At 48.4% G+C, this 23,074-nt stretch overlaps 2 protein-coding genes across 2 annotated transcripts; one reads left to right on the forward strand and one right to left on the reverse strand.

Moving 5' to 3' along the window:
* Positions 1-389: 389 nt before the first annotated feature.
* Positions 390-15,251, reverse strand: LOC311354209 (uncharacterized protein). Its single transcript, XM_084474006.1, has 16 exons — positions 15,091-15,251; positions 11,817-11,860; positions 8,872-8,984; positions 8,230-8,294; positions 7,822-7,943; positions 7,522-7,590; positions 6,998-7,063; positions 6,596-6,790; positions 6,099-6,192; positions 5,751-5,879; positions 5,617-5,663; positions 5,302-5,448; positions 4,645-4,845; positions 4,179-4,296; positions 3,024-3,764; positions 390-2,780 (listed from the first exon to the last, which is right to left on the reverse strand). The coding sequence occupies exons 1-16, from the start codon at positions 15,151-15,153 to the stop codon at positions 1,551-1,553; spliced, it is 3,444 nt and encodes a 1,147-aa protein (XP_084330132.1). The 5' UTR covers positions 15,154-15,251; the 3' UTR covers positions 390-1,550.
* Positions 15,252-16,234: 983 nt separating this feature from the next.
* On the forward strand, positions 16,235-22,090 carry nsrp1 (nuclear speckle splicing regulatory protein 1). The gene is made up of 7 exons (XM_084473923.1): positions 16,235-16,277; positions 16,906-16,996; positions 17,489-17,545; positions 17,685-17,813; positions 17,940-18,147; positions 18,439-18,541; positions 21,103-22,090. Exons 1-7 carry the CDS (start codon positions 16,258-16,260, stop codon positions 21,884-21,886), a joined length of 1,392 nt encoding a protein of 463 aa, XP_084330049.1. The 5' UTR covers positions 16,235-16,257; the 3' UTR covers positions 21,887-22,090.
* Positions 22,091-23,074: the final 984 nt, after the last annotated feature.

Genomic DNA, 23,074 nt, shown 5'->3' on the forward strand with positions numbered 1-23,074 from the left:
ACACACACACACACACACACACACACACACACACACACACACACACACACACACACACACACACACACACACACACACACACACACACAGAGCTTCCTCCACAATAGTAGCAACATACATTTAAAAAAATGAAAAACCATCTAAAACCGTACAAACGTAGTAAAGTGCATGTTCAACAGACCGCTAAAGACATGTTGGGTTCATGTCTACAGTACAGGGAGACGCCGCACTGCTCTGAGGCCCACAGACGCGACTGTTTGAGATGCAGCCCTGCTAGTCCCGCCCACGCAGGGCTGTGCTAAAAGAAGACCTCCCACCTAAACCAAAAGATCCTCACTGGGAATAAAAGACCTCTCAACAGCAATGAAAGACATAACAACCGACCCCCCCCCCCCCCCCCAGGGAAAAAGACAAGAAGTGACCAGGACTGTACTAAACTCTCGGCATCAGCCCTGATGATGCCAGGTCTCTTTTAAAAGATGAGATACAGCTACGGTTTGAATTCAATCAAAGACCATCCCTGCCTCGAGCAGGCTCGGTCAATGAGCATCATGAGTAAGGATGATTTGGAATGGCTCCTGGCCTCCAGGTGGCCCGTCACGAGGAAGGATGATTTGGAATGGCTCCCGACCTCCAGGTGTCCCAACGGCCCATGAAGCTGCTCAGCAGATTGGCCTCAGACCAACCAAGGTATTGTGTCGTTGTCACAAACAAGCTGATACCAACCTGCCTCTTTCTTTCCTTTAGTCTTTTTTTTTTTTTTTTTACCATTCTCTCCTTTCAAAGTAGGGCTCAGGTCAAAATGGCTGGCTAGGTGTGGCTGTATTCATTCCCTCCTTGTTCATTCATTCACTCTGGGTGTGGCTGAATCCATTCAGCCCTCATTCTCAGCGTCGCCGGGCTGAGGGCATCACGTTCCTTCAGTTCTTAACATCACAAGTTCAGAGATGCTGATAAAAAGAAAGTTGTCATGGCACACAAATGACCAACATTGTGCTTGCTTTGTTGTCCCTTGAGGCTGACTAAGGCTCGGACAAGCTCACAATACTCCTACTGTCGTGCTTGGTCTGGCTGGTGACTGGGTAAGACTGGATGTCTACCAACAAGCGGAGGAGACTGGGTTTGGACTCGTTTTCTTAGAAACAAAGAAGGTATGTCAGGTTTTGTGTAGTTCCAATGACAAATGTAAATTGTGTATTTCCCTCTCATTGATTTTTTTTCTCGTTGACATTTAAAAAGTCCCCTTTTTACGTGGGACCACTGCTTACTCTCAAAAGGGCAAAGGTCACAGGATCTAGACAGTGTTGCGGATCAAACCATAAATGTCAGCAAGAATGTTTTACTTTAAGGCAAGAGGCAAGGTTTGTTTTGCTAGAGCAGGCCGACGACAACGCTTGTTCCCATCACCTACCACACCTCTGAACCCCCACTAGGGGGTCACATGGTGTGGTCCAGGGGGGTCACATGGTGTGTCACATGGTGTGGTACAAGGGGTCACATGGTGTGTCACATGGTGTGGTGGAGGGGGTCACATGGTGTGGTACAGGGGGTCACATGGTGTGGTACAGGGGGTCACATGGTGTGGTGGAGGGGGGTGTCACATGGTGTGGTACAGGTTGCTCACGCTCCGTCTCTTCAGCCTCCTCAAAGGCTGGGTTCTTCCATACTGCTGCCTGGTCGCCATGGCGATCAGCCCGAGAGGCCGCAGCGGGGCGGGGCCGGGGGGCAGCGGTTCCGAGGAGGAGGAGGAGGAGGAGGAGGAGGTGTAGCCTTGGACCCGCTGCTTCTTCTTGGACTCGTCGCTGGCCACGTGCAGCGCGGGGGGGGGGTTCGGCGACGCTGGGCGCGGCCGCGGTGGCGGCAGCCATGGAGGCGGGCCTCGGGTCCCACTCGCTCAGCTCATTGGCCAGCAGCTCCAGGCAGCCCAGCTCCAGGCAGCCCAGCTTGGCCAGCGAGGCCGAGCGCTTCATCAGCGAGGGGGGGGTGAGCCCCGCCTGCCGGATCTTGGCCTCCACCTCGCGGACCCGCTGCTCGACGCCGCGCCCCCACCTGTTGGCGCTCACCTGCTGGAGGAAGGCCCCCAGCTCCCGCAGCGTCGCCCACGTCTCCCTCATGACCACGCCGCCGTCGGCGGGCCGTCCCCGGTCCGAGGAGTCCGAGGAGTCCTGCTCCGTCACGCCCTCCAAGCACAGGAAGTCCACGGAGGAGAGGGGGGGGGCGGAGGAGTAGAGCAGAGAGGGGTGGTGGTGGTGGTGGTGGTGATGATGACGGGGTGACGGGGGGGAAGAGGTAGAGACGGGGGCTCTCTCCGTCTCGGGGGGTCGGCCCGCCTCCAGTTGGACGTCGACACCCGGCTCCCGGAAGCCGCCCGCGACCGGGTCCTGAGGGATAGAGGTGGGGTCCGGACCTCCGTTTCGGGGGTCTGCAGTCGGGGACGGGGGAGGGAGCTGCGATCGCCGGCGAGTGCAGGAGGAGCCGGGCGGGAGGGGAGGGGCGGCGGAGGGGAGGTCCTGCTCCTGCTTCATGCGCTGCTCCAGCTGCCGAGTGACGCGCTTCACAGAGCCTCTTGTCCAATCCCTGCACAGAGGAGCGCCGTCCGGCTCCTCCCCCTCCTCTTTGGAGGAGGCGGGAGCGTCATTGGCGCTCTCCTTCTCCGCCGACGATGCCGACGCCGCCACTTTCTCCTCCGCCTCCCGCTCGCTGCCCTCGTCCTGCTGGCCGGGACACTCTGATTGGCTGACAGGTTTCAGTTCTATGATCTGCACCTGGACCGGGTCGTCCTGAGAAGGAAGTGAGAGAGAACACGTTTAGTTTAGACGAAAACCGTGTTGCCAACACACGCCCAGCGACCCTGTAATGTCATCATTCTAAATGTGGATGAGACTCCGGGGGCCACCAGGGGGCCCCCGGAGTCTCATCCTCCACCACATACGTCACCTGGGTTCTCTTTGGTCACACTAATACACTTTGGCACATCCCTAGAAAACAAGATGCAGGCTCTGCAAGAAAAGCTCGGGCTTCACCTTTCTCCCCTCCTCCCTCCGGCCGTCTCCCAGCCCCTCCTCCAGGGGGGGCCCCTGGCCTTCTTTGAGGGGGCCCTTAGACTGGCCCAGAGGCTTCCCGTCCTGGGACAGACCCTGGAACTTCTCCCTGGCACTGAAGAAGTTGATGTGGTCCGTGGTCCCGTCGGCGAGGGGGGGCGTCCCGTTCTCCGACGACAACCCGGAGAGCCGCCGGGCGCGACCTGGTGCGGCCTCGTCAGGAACCTCCGCCCCGCGCCGGCCGGGGGCCTGAGGCGGCAACTCCAGGGGCCGCTCGGGCACTTCCGCGCTGAAGGCCGCAGCGGGGGGGAGGGGGTGGACGGAGGGGGGTGGAGGAGGCCCGCCCGCCATGGCGCTCTCGGGGACAGCGGCCACGGAGAGCTCGGGGGGCGGGAGGGCTGGGGGCCCGGCGGGGTCCTCCTCTGGGGGCCCGGCCGGGTCCACCTCCGGGGCGCGGGGGCCGTCGGCGAGGGGAAGGGGCCCGTCCGAGGGGGCGGGAGGGGTGCCGCTTGGCGGGAGCGGGGCCGCGGCTCCGTTTGTGGCGGCCAGCGCGCCGGAGCTCGGGCCCCCCCGGGGCCGCGGGGCCGGCGGCCTGGCGGTGCGGCAGGCGTCCAGGGTCCCGGTGTCAGGCAGGCTGGTGGACTGGGACGGTCCTGTGGGGCTGAGGACGGAGGGCCCCGGTGGCTGCAGCAGCTCCTCCAGGGTGGGGGCCGTGCTACTGGCCTGTGTGAGGAAACACTTTGATCGTCACACTCACAAGGGGAACCAGATATTACTGAGGAATCATTGATGCATGGATGGAGACGGAGGACAAACACACAGGAAGTCAGAGGTCAATCTCTCTCTGCATCAAGGAACACTAGAGAACCTAAAACAAAATGCCTCCGCTACGTTTTGACTTACCTACACAAATGCCACATTTACTCTACCGAATTAGATTCAAAACGGATGGCAGCTCCAGCAATGATCATTATCAGGAGCTTTGAGAGTCGTTTAGCTTTGGGAGGCCTATCGAAGCACAGAGCGGACAGAGATGGACTTCAGACAGGAACAGGATGGACGCTTATACAAAGGCTTTCAAGGTAGAAGATTCAGATCCACAAAACCTGGCAGAGGAAAGTAGTGATTCTTCCTGACCTGGTTGTGGGGGTCAGAGGGGCCCAGGCTGTGGGCGGAGGGCTTGGACAGGGGCTCGTGGTGCTCTGAGAGGTCGCTGTCAGAGTGTGAGCGCCACAGCTTGTTGTGCCTCTGCTTACTGCGGAGAAGCAGAGGTGCCAGGTCAGGGTGAGGAGCAGGCCGACATTCCTCTCAAAGTCAATGCATTCAACAAGCGCTTTCAGGGAACTTAAGGGATGCATGCCGTGTAGAATGTATTCCAGCCAGGTAAGCACACAAGTGTGTGTGTGTGTATATATCTGTGTATATTCGTCTGCCTGCCTGCGTGCGCGTGCCTGTGTGCGTGCGTGTGCGTGCGTGTGCATGTGTGTCTACGTGGGCGTGCGTGTGTGTCTGCATGTGCATGCGTGTGTGTGTCTGCATGTGCGTGTATGTGTCTGCATGTGCGTGCATGCTCGTGTCTGCATGTGCATGTGCGTGTGTGTACCTGGCCAGCAGGATGCCCTGGTACTCCTCCAGCTGCTTCATGAAGGAAGGGTTGGGCTTGGTGACGGCGCGGAGCTCCTTGACGTAGCGGAAGGCCCGCTCCAGGTCCCAGCCGTACTCCTTCATGGCGTAGGCGATCACCGTGGACGCCGAGCGACTCACCCCCATCTTGCAGTGCACCAGGCACTTGGCCCCGGCCTTCCTGCAGAGGACAGGAGGAGCCTTTGCATCAACAGGGAGTTTGGGGAAGAGAGAAGACCGCAGAGGAAGAAAAGGAGACCAGTGCATGGCAGAATATCACAGCCAAAAGTAGAGAGGAAAACACATGCCTGCACTGAAATCATTAATGTGAGCACATTTACTGCTGGTAAGCTCAGTATTCCTCTGCCTGTGAGAGCAATAACATAGCCTGCGAGGAGAAAATGATGCATTGTGCGCTTATGAAGTGAAGCAGCATGGGTCATCAGATGACGACCCACTTCGCCCCCGATTCACTTCATAAGCGCACAATGCATCATTTTCTCCTGTCAGCATCTGTCTGGCTATGGCTTGGAGAGAAAAAGTGCTTTCAATAATAATTTGTGTGTGGATACGTTGAATTTGGGCAGTGATACGCTGCCATCCCGTTCAATAGTCTGGGGGGGGCCTGAGGACTCACTTGGCTCTGGAGATGAACTTGTAGGTCTCGTTCCAGTAGGCCAGCAGGTCCGTGGCTTCCTCATCATACACGCGGATGTTGTGGTACTCAAAGAGGCCGGGGAAGAAGTTGTCGATCTCCCTGGTCACGTTCAGGATGTACTGAACCCTGAGGGCCGGGAGCAGAGAAGACGGAGCTAAAGAACGTGCTTTTCCCGGGCCTGCTACACCGACATACAAACACCACTATTACAACATTATTCCAAAAGCAAAACAGGTGCATGTCTAATGTTTTGGTGTGAATATTGAGAAAAGTGATGCAGTGTCTTCGTCTTACCCGCTGTTCTGCAGCTCTTCCAGATTGGATGCATTCCACTCAGATCCCTGGGAGAGGAGGAGGCAAACAGGTGAGTTGGTGACTCGGCCACAGGACCATTCTTTAACAGACTATGGCCACTTATGAGGACCTACCAGGTAGACGTGTTCGAAAATCTCTGTGGGGCTGTCCATCTGACCCAGGATCACAATCATCTCGTTGTCTATGTACTCCTTGAACTCCCGCAGGTTACACGTCATGGACATCTCCAGCTCTGTTCGGATCTGCATCAACATCAAGTTATATAAATACACATATTCACAAACATCTCTCCAGCTTTGTTCAGATCTGCATACGTCAACACACACACACACACACACACACACACACACACACACACACACACACACACACACACACACACACACACACACACACACACACACACACACACACACACACACACACACACACACACACACACGGTTCATTGGAAGCATCACCTCTTTGCTGGTGACATTCTCCAGGTCCTTCTGCATCATGATCTCCTTCAAACTGTTTTTAATGAGGCTCTCTGTCCGCTCTTTTTCTGTAGGTCTGGAAAATAAGAGGCCTTTAGAGTGTGTTGACGTAAACTATAAACACATACACTATAAAGACATCATCCATAAATCTTGGCATGCATGACTGTATTACCAGACACCTGAAGTAATGTCCGTTTGACTATTTGATGGTGACTACAACCGTGCCTGCTCATACGTCTGTATACGTGTGCGTGTGCCTCATAGAAGAGACCACACATCACCTACAAGCACACTTGTTCCAGAGAGGAGTAGTATGAATGATTGAACTGTGGATTAGGACGTTAAGGGTCAGATGAATACATCCAAAAGCTTAGAGGGCCATTCATTCAGCCTCTCTTTCCGTCTTCACGCCATGGCTTAAGACCTCCAGTCCTCTCTCGCCTGAGACTACGACACGACGGGGGAGGGGAACGCACACATCGGAGAAGATGTTTGGCGAGTCGGCGCGGTGCGACTGGACGTCCTGCATGGCGTTCCACTCATTGATCCGAAACTGGTCCGAGGACACCTGGCTCTGGTAGTAGCTGACCCACGTCAGGAACAGACTGCCGGGGAAGTAGTTATGGCAACGGGCCACCTCGCATGCCTTGTGGAGCGACTGCAGCGCCGACCTAGAGAGAGAGAAAGAGACAGAGACAAAGAGAGACAAAGAGAGACCGAGAGATGGAGAGAGAGACAGAGACAAAGAGAGACCGAGAGACAAAGAGAGTGAGAGACAGAGACATTTTACAAATTAAAAATCCCCTGAAGGTCCAATCAGACGGGAAAGGAAAGAAAAGCAGCCATAGACAATGTGTCGGAGAGTCTCCTGGACTCACCACATGGCCTGCACGGACACGGGCTTGAAGACATGCACTCTGGTATCGGTGGACACACTGAAGCCCCTGGGAGACAAAAGAGTGACGAGGATGGGCCCGGATGAGATGGGTCAAAGAAAGCATATGTGACAATAGGCCAGGACTCCTCCTCTCTTTTTATCCCATCATATTTTCATAGTCCCACAACATTAAAGGAGAATATCTAGGAGCAGGCAGGGCCTGGGACAGGAAACAAACAACGGGAAAGGGTGGAGTTACGCCTCCTAACCCTAACCCTTTTATCAAGGGTTGATTTAAAACCTTTCCACACACTTTGCTAATAAAGTTGGTGTTTGGATGTTTCCCACCGGGAAAAGTATTAGTAGTGCTGGCCGAGGTAGTCTGCTACCGGACTTTAGATATTCATCTAAAATGGGATTTGTGAAACTATCCAACGCTAGATGTTGCATGACTCCTTGCAGTCTGTTGAGAAAGTGAGGTTTAGGTGTGCATGTCGTGTGCATGTCGTGCCGTGTCTTTCTCACCCGTCTCCATCCAGATGTATTAGGGTGTCGCTCCATAGAGGTAAAACCAGTCCCACAGAACAAGTTAAGCTAAAAGAGAAAGTCAAACGTTCAAAACGTCACATTATGAAATATAACCATCCCTACAAAACACTTACACTTACAATCATTCATTTGTTATTTCATTCATAATAATTTGTTCTCCTCGTTGGGTTCATCATCATTCAGGATTATAAACGACACGCCCTCCCACCACAAAGTTCAGCTCTAGATGTTGCTAGCGGGGGCGATGATCCATGGGCCTGAGGCCCCAAGCCTCACCTCTCTGGAGGGCAGAAGTCCATCCCCAGGACCAGGCTCTCCTCCGTGTCCTGCCGCCCGTTGGTGGACACCACCACCATGTAGCGGGTCACCTGGGGGTGGCTGCTCTCCAGGCGCACCGCCTGGACACCATCAGGGTGGGGGTGAGGAGGGCAGACAGTAGGACTTGTGTGTGTGTGTGCATGTCTCTGTATTTGTGTGTGACTGTATGTCTGTGTGTGTGTGTGACTGTGTATGTGTGACTGCATGTCTGTGTGTAACTGCATGTCTGTCTGTGACACTGCATGTCCGTGTGTGTGTGACACTGCATGTCTGTGTGTGTGACTGCGTGTCTGGGTGTCTGTGTGTGTGTGTCTCTATACATATACTCTACACATGTCTGCGTGCATGCGTGTGTGTGTTGCTCACCAGTTTGATGTTGTCCTCCGGTCTGAGGACTGTGAACATCGTCTGCAAATGCTGCTGCAGGTCCCCTGGAGGAAGTAGAGAGAAAACAATTCAGTCAAAAAAAGTCAAAAATCACTCCCCCATGTTTTGAGAAACGAGTCAGCCGAGTCGAGTCAGGCAGAAGTCTACATTCCTATTCTCACACGTTCATCATAATGTGGGTCTTCCTCTGGTTGTTCTGGAGATGAGTCCCTAATTTGTAATAAGACCATCCCATATTATAGTATGACATCAGCCAAGGCCGGTCCGGACCAGCAGGCTCCAGTACGACACTCTGCTCCAAGCTCCAAGACTCAGGGCAGATTGTTTGAGCTGAACTCGGTAGCGTGGCGGAAGACTCGTGGCCCGGCATACCACCTCAGGGTCCCTCCAGACCACCTCAGGGTCCCTCCAGACCGCCTCAGGGTCCCTCCAGACCGCCTCAGGGTCCCTCCAGACCACCTCAGGGTCCCTCCAGACCGCCTCAGGGTCCCTCCAGACCGCCTCAAGGTCCCTCCAGACCACCTCAGGGTCCCTCCAGACCGCCTCAGGGTCCCTCCAGACCGCCTCAAGGTCCCTCCAGACCACCTCAGGGTCCCTCCAGACCACCGTAGGGTCCCTCACCTGCATGTTTGCTGCGCAGCTGGGAGAAGCGTGAGGCGGAGGAGGGAGAAGAGCCGTTCCCTCTGGGCAGGAACACAGCGGCGCCTTTTACCGTCAGGAAACTCTCACTGATGCTGAGAGAGAGACAGAGAGACAGAGAGAGAGAGAGAGAGAGAGAGAGACAAAAGAGAGGATCTGTGACAAAATGTTGATTTACCAGTTCCATATGAGCCCATCGAGACTTCTATGTCATGGTGTTGTCCTGTTTGCCTGCTCAACCTCTGCCCACCAGTTAAAAGTCTAGCCTCAGCAAACATCCACCAAGACATTACTAGGTGCAGCTCTCCCCACAAAATGGCTTCCTTCATCTCAACATAGGGAGCCCACAGCCTGTTTCCATGGCCTCTTAAATGTGCAAAGTGAAGGATATCTTTGAGTATCCTTCATTAAACATTACCAGCTATCATTAAACAGCTGTGCTCTAAATGTCTGAGAGTGCATTATTAGCATTATAAAGATTAGTAAATCAAAGAACTTCCATGGCTATAATAAGAGTATATACACTTTGAAATTGGGGTTTCCAAAGTAACTAGAGCTAGCCCTGGCACCAATGAAAGATTAGCATAATATAGAGAATAAGGCATATAGATGACTTAAAGACACTCCAGGAAACTGCTATTGATTGCTTCAACGCGAGTGCGTAGCCTACTAGCAGGTCATGTAACCCCTTGACTGGGTAACATCAGGCTACATTTCCAACTGTCAAGACCTCAGATTCCAACATACCAACGTGTCAGAGCAAGAAGTTCAAGCAACACCTGTGTAATTTATTGGATGGCTTGGTGTGTAATCAAGACAGTCACTCTGTTGACATGTTCCCCACACATTCTGGAGTGCGCTTCACAGAGAACTGTTGACATGTTCACAAGTTGAGTCCAGCTGATTAACGAGTCCTGCTGGTTACCTCACAAGACAACATGAGCAGGGACTGCGCTGATTGCCATTGTACTTGATGCCGTATCCCCCACGTTTCTAATAGTGTGGGTCCTACAAGATGGGCATATATCCAGTCCATTGATTTCAACATATTTTGGAGCATATCCAACTCGCTTGGACATTAGAGTACGACTGGACTGGAAACTACCAAGGTGTGTTGGGATACAGTACATCGGTTTAGGTGAAATCCGTGCTCAATATACTAAAGCAGTATATAGTCGATGGTCTGCATTGTGGCGCGGCCCAGGGCAGAGCTACGGGAGAGAACAACCAGCTCTCTCGTGCCATGTGTTTTGTGATCTTCTCGCAGGAGAACCTGGTCTGACGATGAGCAACTGATCCCGTCAATAGCAGTTCATTCCTGCCCATTCCTATCCGACACCGGTGTCCTGGTCTTAAGACTAGTGAGTATCTATCCGCTCAGTGGTCCAACAATACAAACATAGGAACTGTATGGAGAAGTCAACCCGACCGCTCGTAAACCTGTGAGCTCCCAGGAAGGTGCCATGGAGGAACAGGACTGGTCTGTTGAGTGTTGACCTATGAAGTGGTAGCCATGACAAGCAACCCCTGGGGCTTGTTCTGCAGTGGGCCGTCAGGTTGTTGTGCGTTAGTTCATGTGTGACCTCACAGGGCACCCAGTCAAATTTCAAGCTAATCTAGATTTGCGTATTTGCTAGTCGAAACCCATCTTGGGTTGCATATCCCCATTCACTGATTGGCCTGCATAGAGGCGGACACAACCCGCCCCTTATGTTGAGTTAAACAGCAGGGGAACCCTAGCAGTAGGCCGCTGCACTCAGAGCCCTCATCCTTCCGTTTCCATCTCCTTCGTCTTTTATGGATTTTGGCTTAAATGTTCTTGCATGTGATTTCTTCCTTTGTCGAGCCCTGTGAATGGCCTTGTGTTGGGTTTGCTAGGTAAATAACATGCCTCGCCTGATCAGTGAGTCAATATTAATGTCTGACAGGATGACAGCTGGACAACTTCAGAAAACCAAGTAGATACTACTACTAAGTTATTGACCACCTCGACCTAGGGTTCATGCTCTGCTCTTTATCGGCCGGTAAAGAGGTGTGAGGACACACCTGTGAGGCAAATATGGAAGGTAATAAGTGTGTAAAATGTGTGCTCACGGCCAGCCCCCAGCTCACGGCACTCCCCCAGCTCACACCCCACCCCTAGCCAGGGCTCAAGGCCTGCACCCTAGTCAGTGCTCACGACCAGCCCCCTAGCCAGCACTCACTGCCCACCCCTAGCCAGCACTCACTGCCCACCCCTAGCCAGCGCTCACCACCTGCCCCTAGCCAGCGGATCAGTATACTCTACATTAACATATACTATACATTTCAACCCCTTTGATATGCTATGACACTGCACAAATAACCACCACTGGCCTTGCAGAGTTCAGTAGAACAGAGCTCCACTAACAGACATAGGAGGTCCCTTCACTCACATGCTTACAGGAGAATGCAGCCCTCTGGTGGCCAGCTAATAATGCAGTTTATGCAATATAATATATTAATAATAATATAATTAATATATTAATAATATTAATAAATATAATTAATAATAATAATATTGGATTTAATAATTTACACCAGTAGTGTAGTCACAATTAGAATATCACTCTTTACTCTTTCACTCTTTACATTGAACCAACCAATCAGAACATGGGATTCTAGTGAATTTGCTTGCATTTGCTCACACCGGTTTCCCCCGGATTAGTTTTACATATACTCAGTCAAGGTTCTCACAACAGGATGAATGATGACAGGGTGGGGCCATTATAACCTCTGTGCTTCCCACCAGGGACTGGATCAATGCTCTAGTCCTTTAGCTGGTTGTGTGGTGGTGAGTTAGCTGGTTGTGTGGTGGTGAGTTAGCTGGTTGTGTGGTGGTGAGTTAGCTGGTTGTGTGGTGGTGAGTTAGCTGGTTGTGTGGTGGTAAATGACAGCCTTTGTCTTACCTCCTTGGCTGAGAACGACGGTCTTCCTCCCCACTACCAGATTCCTTAGGAGAAAAAACAAAATTAAACCTTAATGACTTTTGAACCCTCATAAGCCTGTTATTGTATTAATGTCGGATCTAGTAAGACAAAGTGGAAAAAAGTATTTGTGCCCTCTTGCTGTGTAAGCCTGCTTTTAAGGGCACACACACACACACACACACACACACACACACACACACACACACACACACACACACACACACACACACACACACACACACACACACACACACACACACACACACACACACACACACACACCATATATTCCTACAGAATAGTTAAGAGGACAAGCCTTGACATGATCACAAAACTGGTACTTATGGGTTAATAACAGGAAGAGATGGTTTATACAGATTTTAGCTCACAAGACATGACAATATAGTAGGTCTCAATCTGTACAGTGTTGATGAGTGCAGATGGCAGTGAAGGACAAATTTTAATTTCTGTTCAGAATATATCATAATTTTATTATTTCATCCATCATCACTTACCCTAACCCTAGTGTTTTTAAGCCTTGGAGGTCTTCCCTGCTATCTTATCTATCTATCTATAAAGTCAGTTATCATTCACATCGAATAGAGTGAAATCCACAGTGAATGAGTTCTGCTTGTAGGCCTCAGAAAACCATCAACCAGTCAACATTAGAGAGCAGCCTCTGGAGAAGATTGATTGTAAAAACGATGACGGTTTTTGCATTTAAGCAAATGGTATCGGGTTTCTCCAAAGCATATGGAAATGATTAAGCTTTATGTCTATACCTGTGGCTCGGTAGCTCAGCCAAATTCATATCCTGCCCGGAGCCTTATTTACATCACTTATATTTATGAATTTATAGTAGACTTAGTGGTTAACTAAGCAGAGCCCATATGGCCATGATGCCTACATGTTACATATTATGTTGGCCTTATCCTTTATGGCTAGGTGGTCATGGGTATGCTCTGGCCCCCTCCTGGGGTCAGAGGTCATCTCCAGACTGCTTCAGAGGGTTGTAACGAGCATAAACATGCACCACTCATTTCACTAAACTACAGCTGGCCATGACAGGCAACTGACAAATCTGACATTTGACTGTGATGAAGCAATCAAGATTAGGAAGGTTAACTGAAGCTCTGTTGTGATTTATATCCTCAATTGTCCAGTTCTACCATGAACCATGAAAGTATTCAACCTGAACTTTAGATAAAGCACAGTAGGAACATATTCATTGTCTTCTCAATTACCCCGAATGATTACGTCCCATATAAGACTTGCCCCAAATATTTGGGTATTCAAATATTTATTTGAACCTCATGGCACAATTAAGGTGCTGCCTTTCAGGCTGCAGTAGGATCAGAAGTGTCTTCTGCTACGTTCACATGAAACCAGGGCCAGGTTAGTCCCACCAGAACCATTTCAGGGGAAGAGATTAAGATAGTAAAATGATGCTAGGCCATCAGAAAGTACCGGCAGCAGTTAAGGCAGACGCCATTGCTGTCCAAGGTTAAAATACCTTAACTCCTTCACAAGGAGAAAACATGGCTGCTCTGGACAATGAGAAGCTTGTCATTTTTGATTGTATATGGACATGCATTACGAGAATAATAACAAATGAATAATTGCATTTAGTATATTAAATTCCACATCTGCCTGGCCCCACGACAAGGCCGTATTACTGCTGGTTGTGACATCAGGACATCAGGAACCTAGTCCAACTTGTTCATTTTACTTAAAAGTTTCCCATAACAATCAGCAAGGGCTACTTTGAAATCAACAATAACATTCTAGTCAGCAAAGTCAAGGCTTAACTAGGCAAACATGATCTACATAATAGTCATTATTATGCTATTGAGTGAAACTTCCTATGACAATCATGATACTGATCCTTTCATATCACCCAGCCTTTTGTCTCTGCATCTCCACTGAACAGTAGCCCTGGGGGGGGGGGGGTGGTGTCTGTCTGTCTGTGTGTGATAAATCTTGTCCAAGAACTTTTCATTGGAAACATACATTAACGTTTAACAGTGGATATGATTTCATTTTGTGTACATTTCTAGGTGAAGTTAATTCTGCCGTTGGTCTCTTGTGTAAGGAGAGACAGTTGGAATAAAGTAAACCCACCGAACAGGTTTGTCTGCAGAATGCAGAAACATGAATGTCAGGGTCTCATGCAAGACCACATGACCAAACAAAAGGCTAGTGACATTACCCTTTTTTGTTGTTTGGGACAGACCTTGTAAGAGTGGCTGACCCACACAAATTCATGTGTACACACATGCACAAAAGTAAGTATAGTGAGGTATAATGAGGACTGCATAATATTCTCTTAGGCCCCGTACCAAACATCTTTCGTAAATAATATGCTTTAGCTAATATTCAAATAAAAAGCCATTGTACGTTCATGCATGGCAATACTGACTTGCACTACACATTTTGACAGGAAACACGTTAATTACAAAATATGCTATACATTGTAGCCTGCACAACAACAGCCTACCTTCCTGTCTTACCTGACAGGAAACACTGGAATCTGCGAGACAGATTGAGTATGAGCAGCCTGTACAGTAAACCCTACAGTCCCAACAGGATTGAGGGAAATAACTGGCATTGGGCCTTGAATTTCAATTGTCATGAATATGCCGGTTTTCTCTTCCGGATGTCTGGAGGTCTCACCTTCCTGTATTTTAACATAACAACACCCTCAAATACTGTGGGGTCAGATAAAGACCCTCAACCATAAAACACGCATACGTGTCATCACGAGACACCGTACAGGCGGAAGATTGACGTATGTCCAACAGTAGGACATAGAGCAACATTAGGACTCAGGGAACTATAATTCATACGGAGAAGTCATTCTTCTTTACAGCTATGCCACTTTAATTTTAATTGTTTTACATATTTTCAAATCCCCATTCATATAAATGGACGTATTATTTTAGGATTAATACATTAGCTATGACGGAACTGGTGTATGTGTTATTAAGCAGCCGTCATAACGTAATTGTGTATTCAAATGCATGTGTGAACGTGCGGATTAGATCGCAACATAACTTTATCCAAGCCTATTAATATAACGAGTTATAATGACATTCATCTTTCAGGAGATTGATTATGCTACTCAAAATTAAACGATATATTATACGCATGCGTACAACTACAAAGGCAAGGCACTTCTGACTGTAGCAAAACAGCGGAAATGAACCCAAACCGCGTCGAGGGGTCCGGCTGGGGGTTAGAAGACAGAACGTACCGACACGCAGGGGCTGGAGCTGGTGCTGGGGGTCGGGGACCGCTGCACGGTGACCAGCGCCATTCAACGAGCGGGAAACACACACCTGAGAGACGGCGGCGACACGCGCATAATGCTTATGAGAACCAGCTGAGCGCGAGCGGTCCTTCTCTCGTCGCAGGCTGTTTCCTCTCTAGGCCCGTTGTACGCATGCGCACCAACCAATAGCTGTCAATTCCGACTAACCCTTTATTTGCCGGAGGCCAACGAAGAAAGGTTGAATTTGAAGTAGGCCTATATACTTTGACTATATACTACTGAATGAACGTCTCAGTCCCTGAACAGGCAAGAACAACCCACCAACTTCAAGTTCAATGAAATGGCCTAATTAGTTTGGAAATCCAGTAAACCCCTATCAGCCTGCCTGTGTGTGTATGTGTGTGTCTCTCTCTCTCTCTCTCTCTCTCTCTCTCTCTCTCTCTCTCTCTCTCTCTCTCTCTCTCTCTCTCTCTCTCTCTCTCTCTCTCTTTAGCTGTCCAGTTGGTCACCAGACATATCCTTTCTTTATTTCTGATTGACTAAATGTGTAATATGCGGTCATTGTCAAACACATGCACATATCCGTGTTTAAAACATTGAATAACTATGGTGCATAATATCCAACAAACAAGCAAGATACTGTAGGTGCAGGAAAACACAATAATGTCTGGCTGCAGCCTGTAGGACATGCAAATAAAGATAACAAGAAAGATGAGGCTGGCCCTTTCGCGTCCATTTCCGCCATCTGGTGGTTCATTGATATCTGTGGTAGAAATACAATCATACACGTTACTGTAAAAGTTGCACATCGTTTTTAATAGCAAATATACTACGGTATTATATGTATTTATATTCATCTTTTGTTTTTGATGATTATAATTATCAATATTGTTATTAGTTCGCACCCCATATCATTGCTTTTTTTTTTTTTTTACGTCACACACTTGCTTCATTCTGTCCATTTATGCACCTACTTTCGCTACAATTTAAATGACGTATATATTATCCAATAAAAACACGTACAATAGATTAGAAACATTTAAAAATATTTATATCAGGTCTAAACTTGAGAAGTTATTTAATTTCAATGTCCACCACATTTTAAATGTATCGAATCAGTCGTGTTTTCCTCCGTCAGAAAGCGGCAAGATGGCGGCCCCTGGCAAACAGTGAGTCGAAATATGCTAACTTAGAAACTTCTAAACGGTTATCCTCATTGTGACCGAGTGTCGAACATGCGGCTTCGACCGCCATAGTTTAGTCATGGCTGCTATACTGTCTCAGAAACAAGTGTGTACGATGAATTAAAGCATAGTATGCTTACTGGTTATTTCATCTTAGCAATGCTAACGTTATATTAGCGTGCGTTTTGCTTTGCTAAATGTAAGCAATTACCAAAGATGGGTTAGGTACATTTTCCATGAATAAAGCTTTCTACATTCTTAATTGTGTATTCCCATATCTTTCCTTCAAATAAGGAGTATAGGTTTCTACTAGATTGGTGATCAAGGATTCGTGGTTATTCGTAGTAATACGTTACAAGGCTCAGTGTAGGCGTGGCCAGGTGAACTAGACCCAGAACCAATGCAGCCACACAGTTGTCTGGGTCTCAAGTACCACACCTGATGTCTTCCCTCTGCTACCATATGGATTATAAATAATAATTGTATACATATAACAAATAATATGTGTGTGTGTGTATGTATGTGTATATATATATATATATATATATATATATATATTCTAATAACGCTGTTCGGGGGGGTTGCATAATGATGTTATGTTCTTTCCCATAAGGTATGGGCTGATCCTGTCCCAGAAAAAGGCTTTGACAAAGACTGCCACCCTGCAGAGACCCTCAGTGTTTGGGGATGACTCTGATGATGAGGTAGGCACGTATTTTGGATGCTTCTATTTTACTTGGAAAAACCTATTTACGTAAAATTTTAATTAGCCAAATGAAGTCACTTTAGTTATTGTTTTTCTATGCCATGCCTGATCATGCTGGCATCAAGATTGAATTTGCATAGTTACCTCCACACCTGAAACTATTTTTTTGATGACATGTCCACACTGGTAGAAGCCCTTACCCTTTAACCAATATTATGGGAACATGTTTCCACTTCCCCTCGTATAGAACCTGCAACAGGCTAATACACAGCTGTCTTGCATGTTCTTTCACTTTTGCAGAATCCAATTAAATACTAAAGGATCGGGTGATATACCTCCTACATTACTAGCTAAAATGCTCTATCATGGAAATAAACTTCTGAATCCATTCAAGCGTGTCTTTAAGATAAGGGTTCTCGGCTGCAGAATGGGCAGTCGGACGGCCAACCAGCTAGTGTTGATTTCAGCTAACTTCTTCTCTTTTCTCTAGACATCTGTGGGGGAGAGTCTGCAGAAGGAAGCTGTTAAGAAGAGGATGATGAAGCAGGTGAATCAAGTTCTAATCATGATTTCCCATTTTTACTTAACTTACTACTACACTGTTCTTAGCCTTTTACATCATTATCTGATGGGCTTGTTCAGTTGAACACTTTCTCTCTGTTTTTCTCAATTGCATGCATTCAAAGACACGTCTAGAGATGCAGAAGGCCTTGGAGCAGGACAGCACCGTGTACGACTACGACGGTGTGTACGACGACATCCAGAACCAGAGGCTGGAGAGCAGCAAGAAGATCCTGGGAGGAACGGATAGAAAGGTAGCATTGAGAAACCCAAGCAATGGTCTATGTATCCAATACATCCACTACATCCCGCACACACGTACACCATGAAATACTGCCTCAGCAACAATGCTCCTACAATACGTCTCGTCGTCCGTTCAGCCCAAGTACATCAACCAGCTGATGAGGGCGGTGGAGGAACGGAAGAAGGAGCAGGACCGGCGGGACGAGAGGAAGATCCAGAAGGAGAGGGAGGCCGAGGGAGAGGAGTTTGCCGACAAGGAGGCGTACGTCACTGCGGCCTACAGGCAGAAGCTCAAGGAGAGGCAGGAGGAGCAGGAGAAGGAGAAGAGGGACGCTGCCATGGAAGGTACAAATGATTGGTTAAATAACCATTTTTCTTCTTTTTTGAATGCGTCTTTTGTTTAAAAACAAAAGACGGAATTGAATATTAATGAAAAACACGTGTGCAATTAGATGATTTCAGAAAGTCACTGCATATCTTGTGTGCTTATGTCCTCCTTTCCCTCTACAATACTGTGTGTGTGTGTGTGTGTGTGTGTGTGTGTGTGTGTGTGTGTGTGTGTGTGTGTGTGTGTGTGTGTGTGTGTGTGTGTGTGTGTGTGTGTGTGTGTGTGTGTGTGTGTGTGTGTGTTTTCAGCTGCTTTGGATGTAAAAAAGCAGAAAGACCTGAGTGGCTTTTACAGACATCTGTTGAACCAGACGGTGGGAGAAGAGGCCATACCGGACTCCACAGCAGACAGGTCAGTCACTGGCAGCATCAACAAGCCATGATCACCAACATAGCTTCATTCAACAAATCACTGTTTTATATTGTAGAAGTATGGGTTTTATTATGATACGATCACGTCGTAAGGCATTACGGAGTGAACGGTATTTAAACATGTGGGAAAGCAGTCATGTGACACACCCCTTGAGTGATTCGGTTCTCAACTTTTAGCCTACCCTTAGTTTTGTTATGCTAAATTATACACAATTCCAAAAAAACAAACTAATAAGCAGGTATTTCGTGTACGTATGCATAGCAATAGTGATATTTTTACATGCTATCTACACAAACTATCTATCTTCTGAATCCTATGAAGCTGAGACTTTACCGATTTCACAGTCCAAATCATATTTCTCCGTGCCCAAAACTCGCCAAACCAGAGGCCAAATGATGTTTAACCTTTTGTTGTTTTTGCCACTAAAGTTGTGTTTGCATAAATACAATATAAACAGATAAGCCAATGTCCAGGCACCATTTTCAATCCTCACAGAGTGTTAACAATCATGTATAGTAGTTAAATGAGGGTTTTGCACAGAATATATGTCAATTACCATCAGTCTTTATCACCATCATTTGGTCAAATGGTGCAATGAAAGTGTTTGGCTAGGAGGCATGCAACCCTATTTGCCTGGACTTTTCAATAGAGGAGTCAAATCTCAAAACTGAACAATGAGTTCTGGAGATATTCACCTGTTTGAACCTCATATACTTCCTCTAGAGACGTTTGTATTGGTTTATATCATATTTATATATTTTTGGAAGCTACATCTACCAAAGCCTCTCTATCTTTGCTATACTTCACTTGATTGTGAGCAAATGTTGACCCAGGAACTCATCAGATGTTGTCCTATAGGGCTGCTAGCTGATAATACTCTAGTCTAGGTGGTCTTCACTCTTAAAGGTCCCATGGCATGCTATTTTATGGATGCTTTAATATAGGTATTAGTGGATCCCTAATACAGTACTTGAAGACGTTCAAGAAATTCAGCCTTGGTGCAGAGTTACAGCCACTACGAGCCAGTCCCACAATGAGCGCTCCACAAACACGCCGTTTTTAGAGGCGGGTCAAGGTGGAGGGTGGGGGTGTGGCCCTGAGCAGCTTGCAGCCACGGTACCATGCTCTAGTGTTTACAGTGGAACACTAAACACTCCGGGTGCTCCGGCGGGAGTCCTGGAGCTCTATATCTAAATAATATCATATTATATTTAGATATCTATATAATATAATATACTGTAATATATATTATCATGGTCAAAAGCTGTTTGCGCCTCTGGATGATATTCTGAATCTCAAACGACTGCGTTGGGTTCTCAGACGCCTCTGGTTCTTCCACTTCCACGTCAATATTAAGTACAGACTGAACCGCAAAATGGAGGAGAAGGGGATTGTTGCCCGCGGTTGTCTGCGTCCGGATGGTTGAGAAGGAATTGGGAACTGAGACATGGAGGAGAAAAGGATTGTTGCCCAGGCCGCCCCCGGGGCTGCCTGCTGGCCTCCCCGGGGCTGCCTGCTGGCCGCCCCCGGGGCTACCTGCCCAGCCCCACTGCCACGGCAGCGGTCCGTCGGAGTCCCGCTGGCCGCCCCCGGGGCTACCTGCCCAGCCCCGCTGCCACGGCAGCGGTCCATTGGAGCCCCACCGGCCGCTGGCTGCCCCCGGGGCTGCCCGGCTCCGACGGACAATCCTGGGTAACAATCATTTTCTCCTCCATGTCGCAGTTCCAAATTCCTTCTCAACCAACCCGACGCAGACAACCCCGGGCAACAATCCCCTTCTCCTCCATTTCGCGGTTCCCAATTCCTTCTCAACCAACCCGACGCAGTTTAGTCTTTTCACCAAATGGGAGCTTTATGCAAGCTTGCGTTATTGTGTTGCGTGTTATGCGCCATAACACCAACAGCAGAACGGTTATCCAAATAACAAAGAACACTTGCGTTACAGTGTGATGTGGTGCTCGCACGGTCCTAGCTCATTGTCTCATTGGCGGGTCTAAAATTCTCTGGGCGGGCCAAGCAGAGAAAGGGGAGGTAACCTGGTCCCGTATGACGTCATACTTGACCGGAAGCCAAATCGGAAGTGTTTCAGTGATCCTTTTTGAAGACGGTGTAAGATAGCTACACCTTCGGTTTACACCTAATGCAATTTTTAGCTACTGGGGGACCATAGGGAGGCTAGGGGAACTCAACTTAATGTTCGAAAACCTCATAAAGTGAAATTTTCATGCCATGGGACCTTTAAACATGATGTTTATTACAGGCAGAGTTTAAACCTTCCATTGACGCTGTGCTCTAGCCTTCATCACACATTAGCTCCACATTTATTATTACATTTGCATTCAACATTCTCCCAGATGTACCTTTCTTTTCTTACCAATTTAACATTATAGCCCATGTATATGGAGATTTACTCTATACACTCATTTGCTTTCAGCAAAACTCTGAGCCAGTGGCCTTTAAGTATCAGAAGATATGTATCTAACCCTCCCAGTGCACTGCCTTGCAATTGTCCCTAAATGGGTGTCCTCTGCTTTTGCCAGGCCTCAGAGCTCAGTGCCCCCCACAGAGCCGGACACCCCCTCAGCCGCCCCGCTGTCCCCGTCCCGGGACAACAGCACCCGCCTGCACAGCGACAGCGAGGACGGTCATGAGAGCAAGCCCGGCTTCAGCAAACCCGGCCACAGCTCTGGCCACTCCAAACGCCACTACCGGCAGAGGTCAGCGTCGCCCGGGGAGGACCGGGGCCGGGACAAAGGGAAGGACAGGGACAGGCATAAGAAGAGTCAGCGGGACGGAGAGCGGGACAGGGACAGGAGGAAGGAGAGAGACGGAGAGAGGGAGGACAGGCCCAGGGGGAGGAGAGAGGATAAAGACAGGCGGAAGGATCGAGCCGGAGAGCCAGAAAGAGACAGCGGACAACACAGGGGCCGAGAGGACAGAGGGAAGGAGGACCGACAGGAAAGGAGAGAGAAGAGTCCTAAGGAGAAACGCAGAGAGGAGGAGGAGGAGGAGAAAAGGAGGGGGAAAAGGGGAAGCCCGCCAGAGCAGCAGCAGCAGAAGGAGGAGAAGGAGAGGATGAAAGACTCTGAGACAGACAGAGCAATTAAACCTGAAGCAACAGATAAGGAGGGCGGCGAGGGGGAGACCAAGAGTGGGGGCACGGAGAAACGGGCGGAGGATGGTGGCTTTCAAGGGGAGGAAAGAGGCAGTAAGTTTGCCAAGCGCAGCAGTGACCACACGGTGAGCTCTGCCCGAGAGCGCTACCTGGCTAGGCAGATGGCCCGCTCAGGCTCCAAGGCCTACATCGAGAAGGAGGAGGACTGAGGGCGTGTTGTTCTACTATCGTGTTGAACCAGAGGGATCCTGGTCAAGTCCTCAGTGCACTGTAATGGGCTACGGTTCCATTGAAATCTACAAGGGAAAGGGATTAGGTGGAATAAACAGTGACTGTTGCTCTAGGGATCTAGGGAAGATTACATGTGTGTGCAGTAGTGGAATTAATCAATTTAATTAATAAATCAATACTTGTCCCCAAAGTGTTCTCCTGCAATCTGTTCATTTTAGTTGTGTGTGTTTAACAGATATGGATAATATCGCCCACTACTAAATCCAGTACTCAACCCATTCATTGTAAATACCAACACATGGCTTTATTCAAGTGAAAGATAAATTAAATGATTTTGAAGTATTCACTAGTAGTATTCACTACATCACAGTGGTGGACAGTGAGCCATGTCTATGCTACACACCACCTAGGGTCCTTAATGGGCTCCTCCATAACGAGGATGCAGCGTGCTGGTTTTGGAACCCGTTTATTGTTGGCTGAGTATAATGATACAAACGGATCATGATCCATGCTGCCATGCAGGAGATATCTCAATGTGTGGTGATGGCTTGCCGCTTGTGTAACCTGTGGTGTGCACCTCACTTAGCCCAGAGTACCTGTCTGACTCGGGCCAGGTGAGGCTGCTTAAATCAGCCCTCATCCACCCACACTCCAGTCAGTTCTAGCCAGAGAAAACAACCTATCTGGTGTTATAATTCTAAATCATTAAAAGTACAGCATTTCAGACTCCACTTTTACACCATTTGACTTGCATGGCATTTCTCCCTTGATTGAAGTTTTCCTTAATTAAATGACTGATATAGTAACATTTATGTAATTTTGAATTATGTAACCACTATCAATACCAGTATGGCTTTATCATAAATCATTTAATAATAAATGTATATAGCTGTAGCTTTCAGCATCAAATTGATTCATCTTTACCTGTGATTTAAACACATACCTGTACATTACATCACTTTTATTATTAGATAAATGCCAACATTATATCATTCTGAATATAATAAATACAATTTATTGAACACTTCTACACACTAGTTAGTTGGTTGTTTTACTTAAGGAACAATTCACTATTGACAACTGTCATTACTGTCACTCTTGGTAACTCACTCTTGGCTACTATCACTATTGACAACTGTCATTCCTGTAACTCCTCTTCATACTCC

The sequence above is a fragment of the Micromesistius poutassou genome (assembly GCF_964030765.1).
Source record: "Micromesistius poutassou genome assembly, chromosome: 10".
Classification (NCBI taxonomy): domain Eukaryota; kingdom Metazoa; phylum Chordata; class Actinopteri; order Gadiformes; family Gadidae; genus Micromesistius; species Micromesistius poutassou.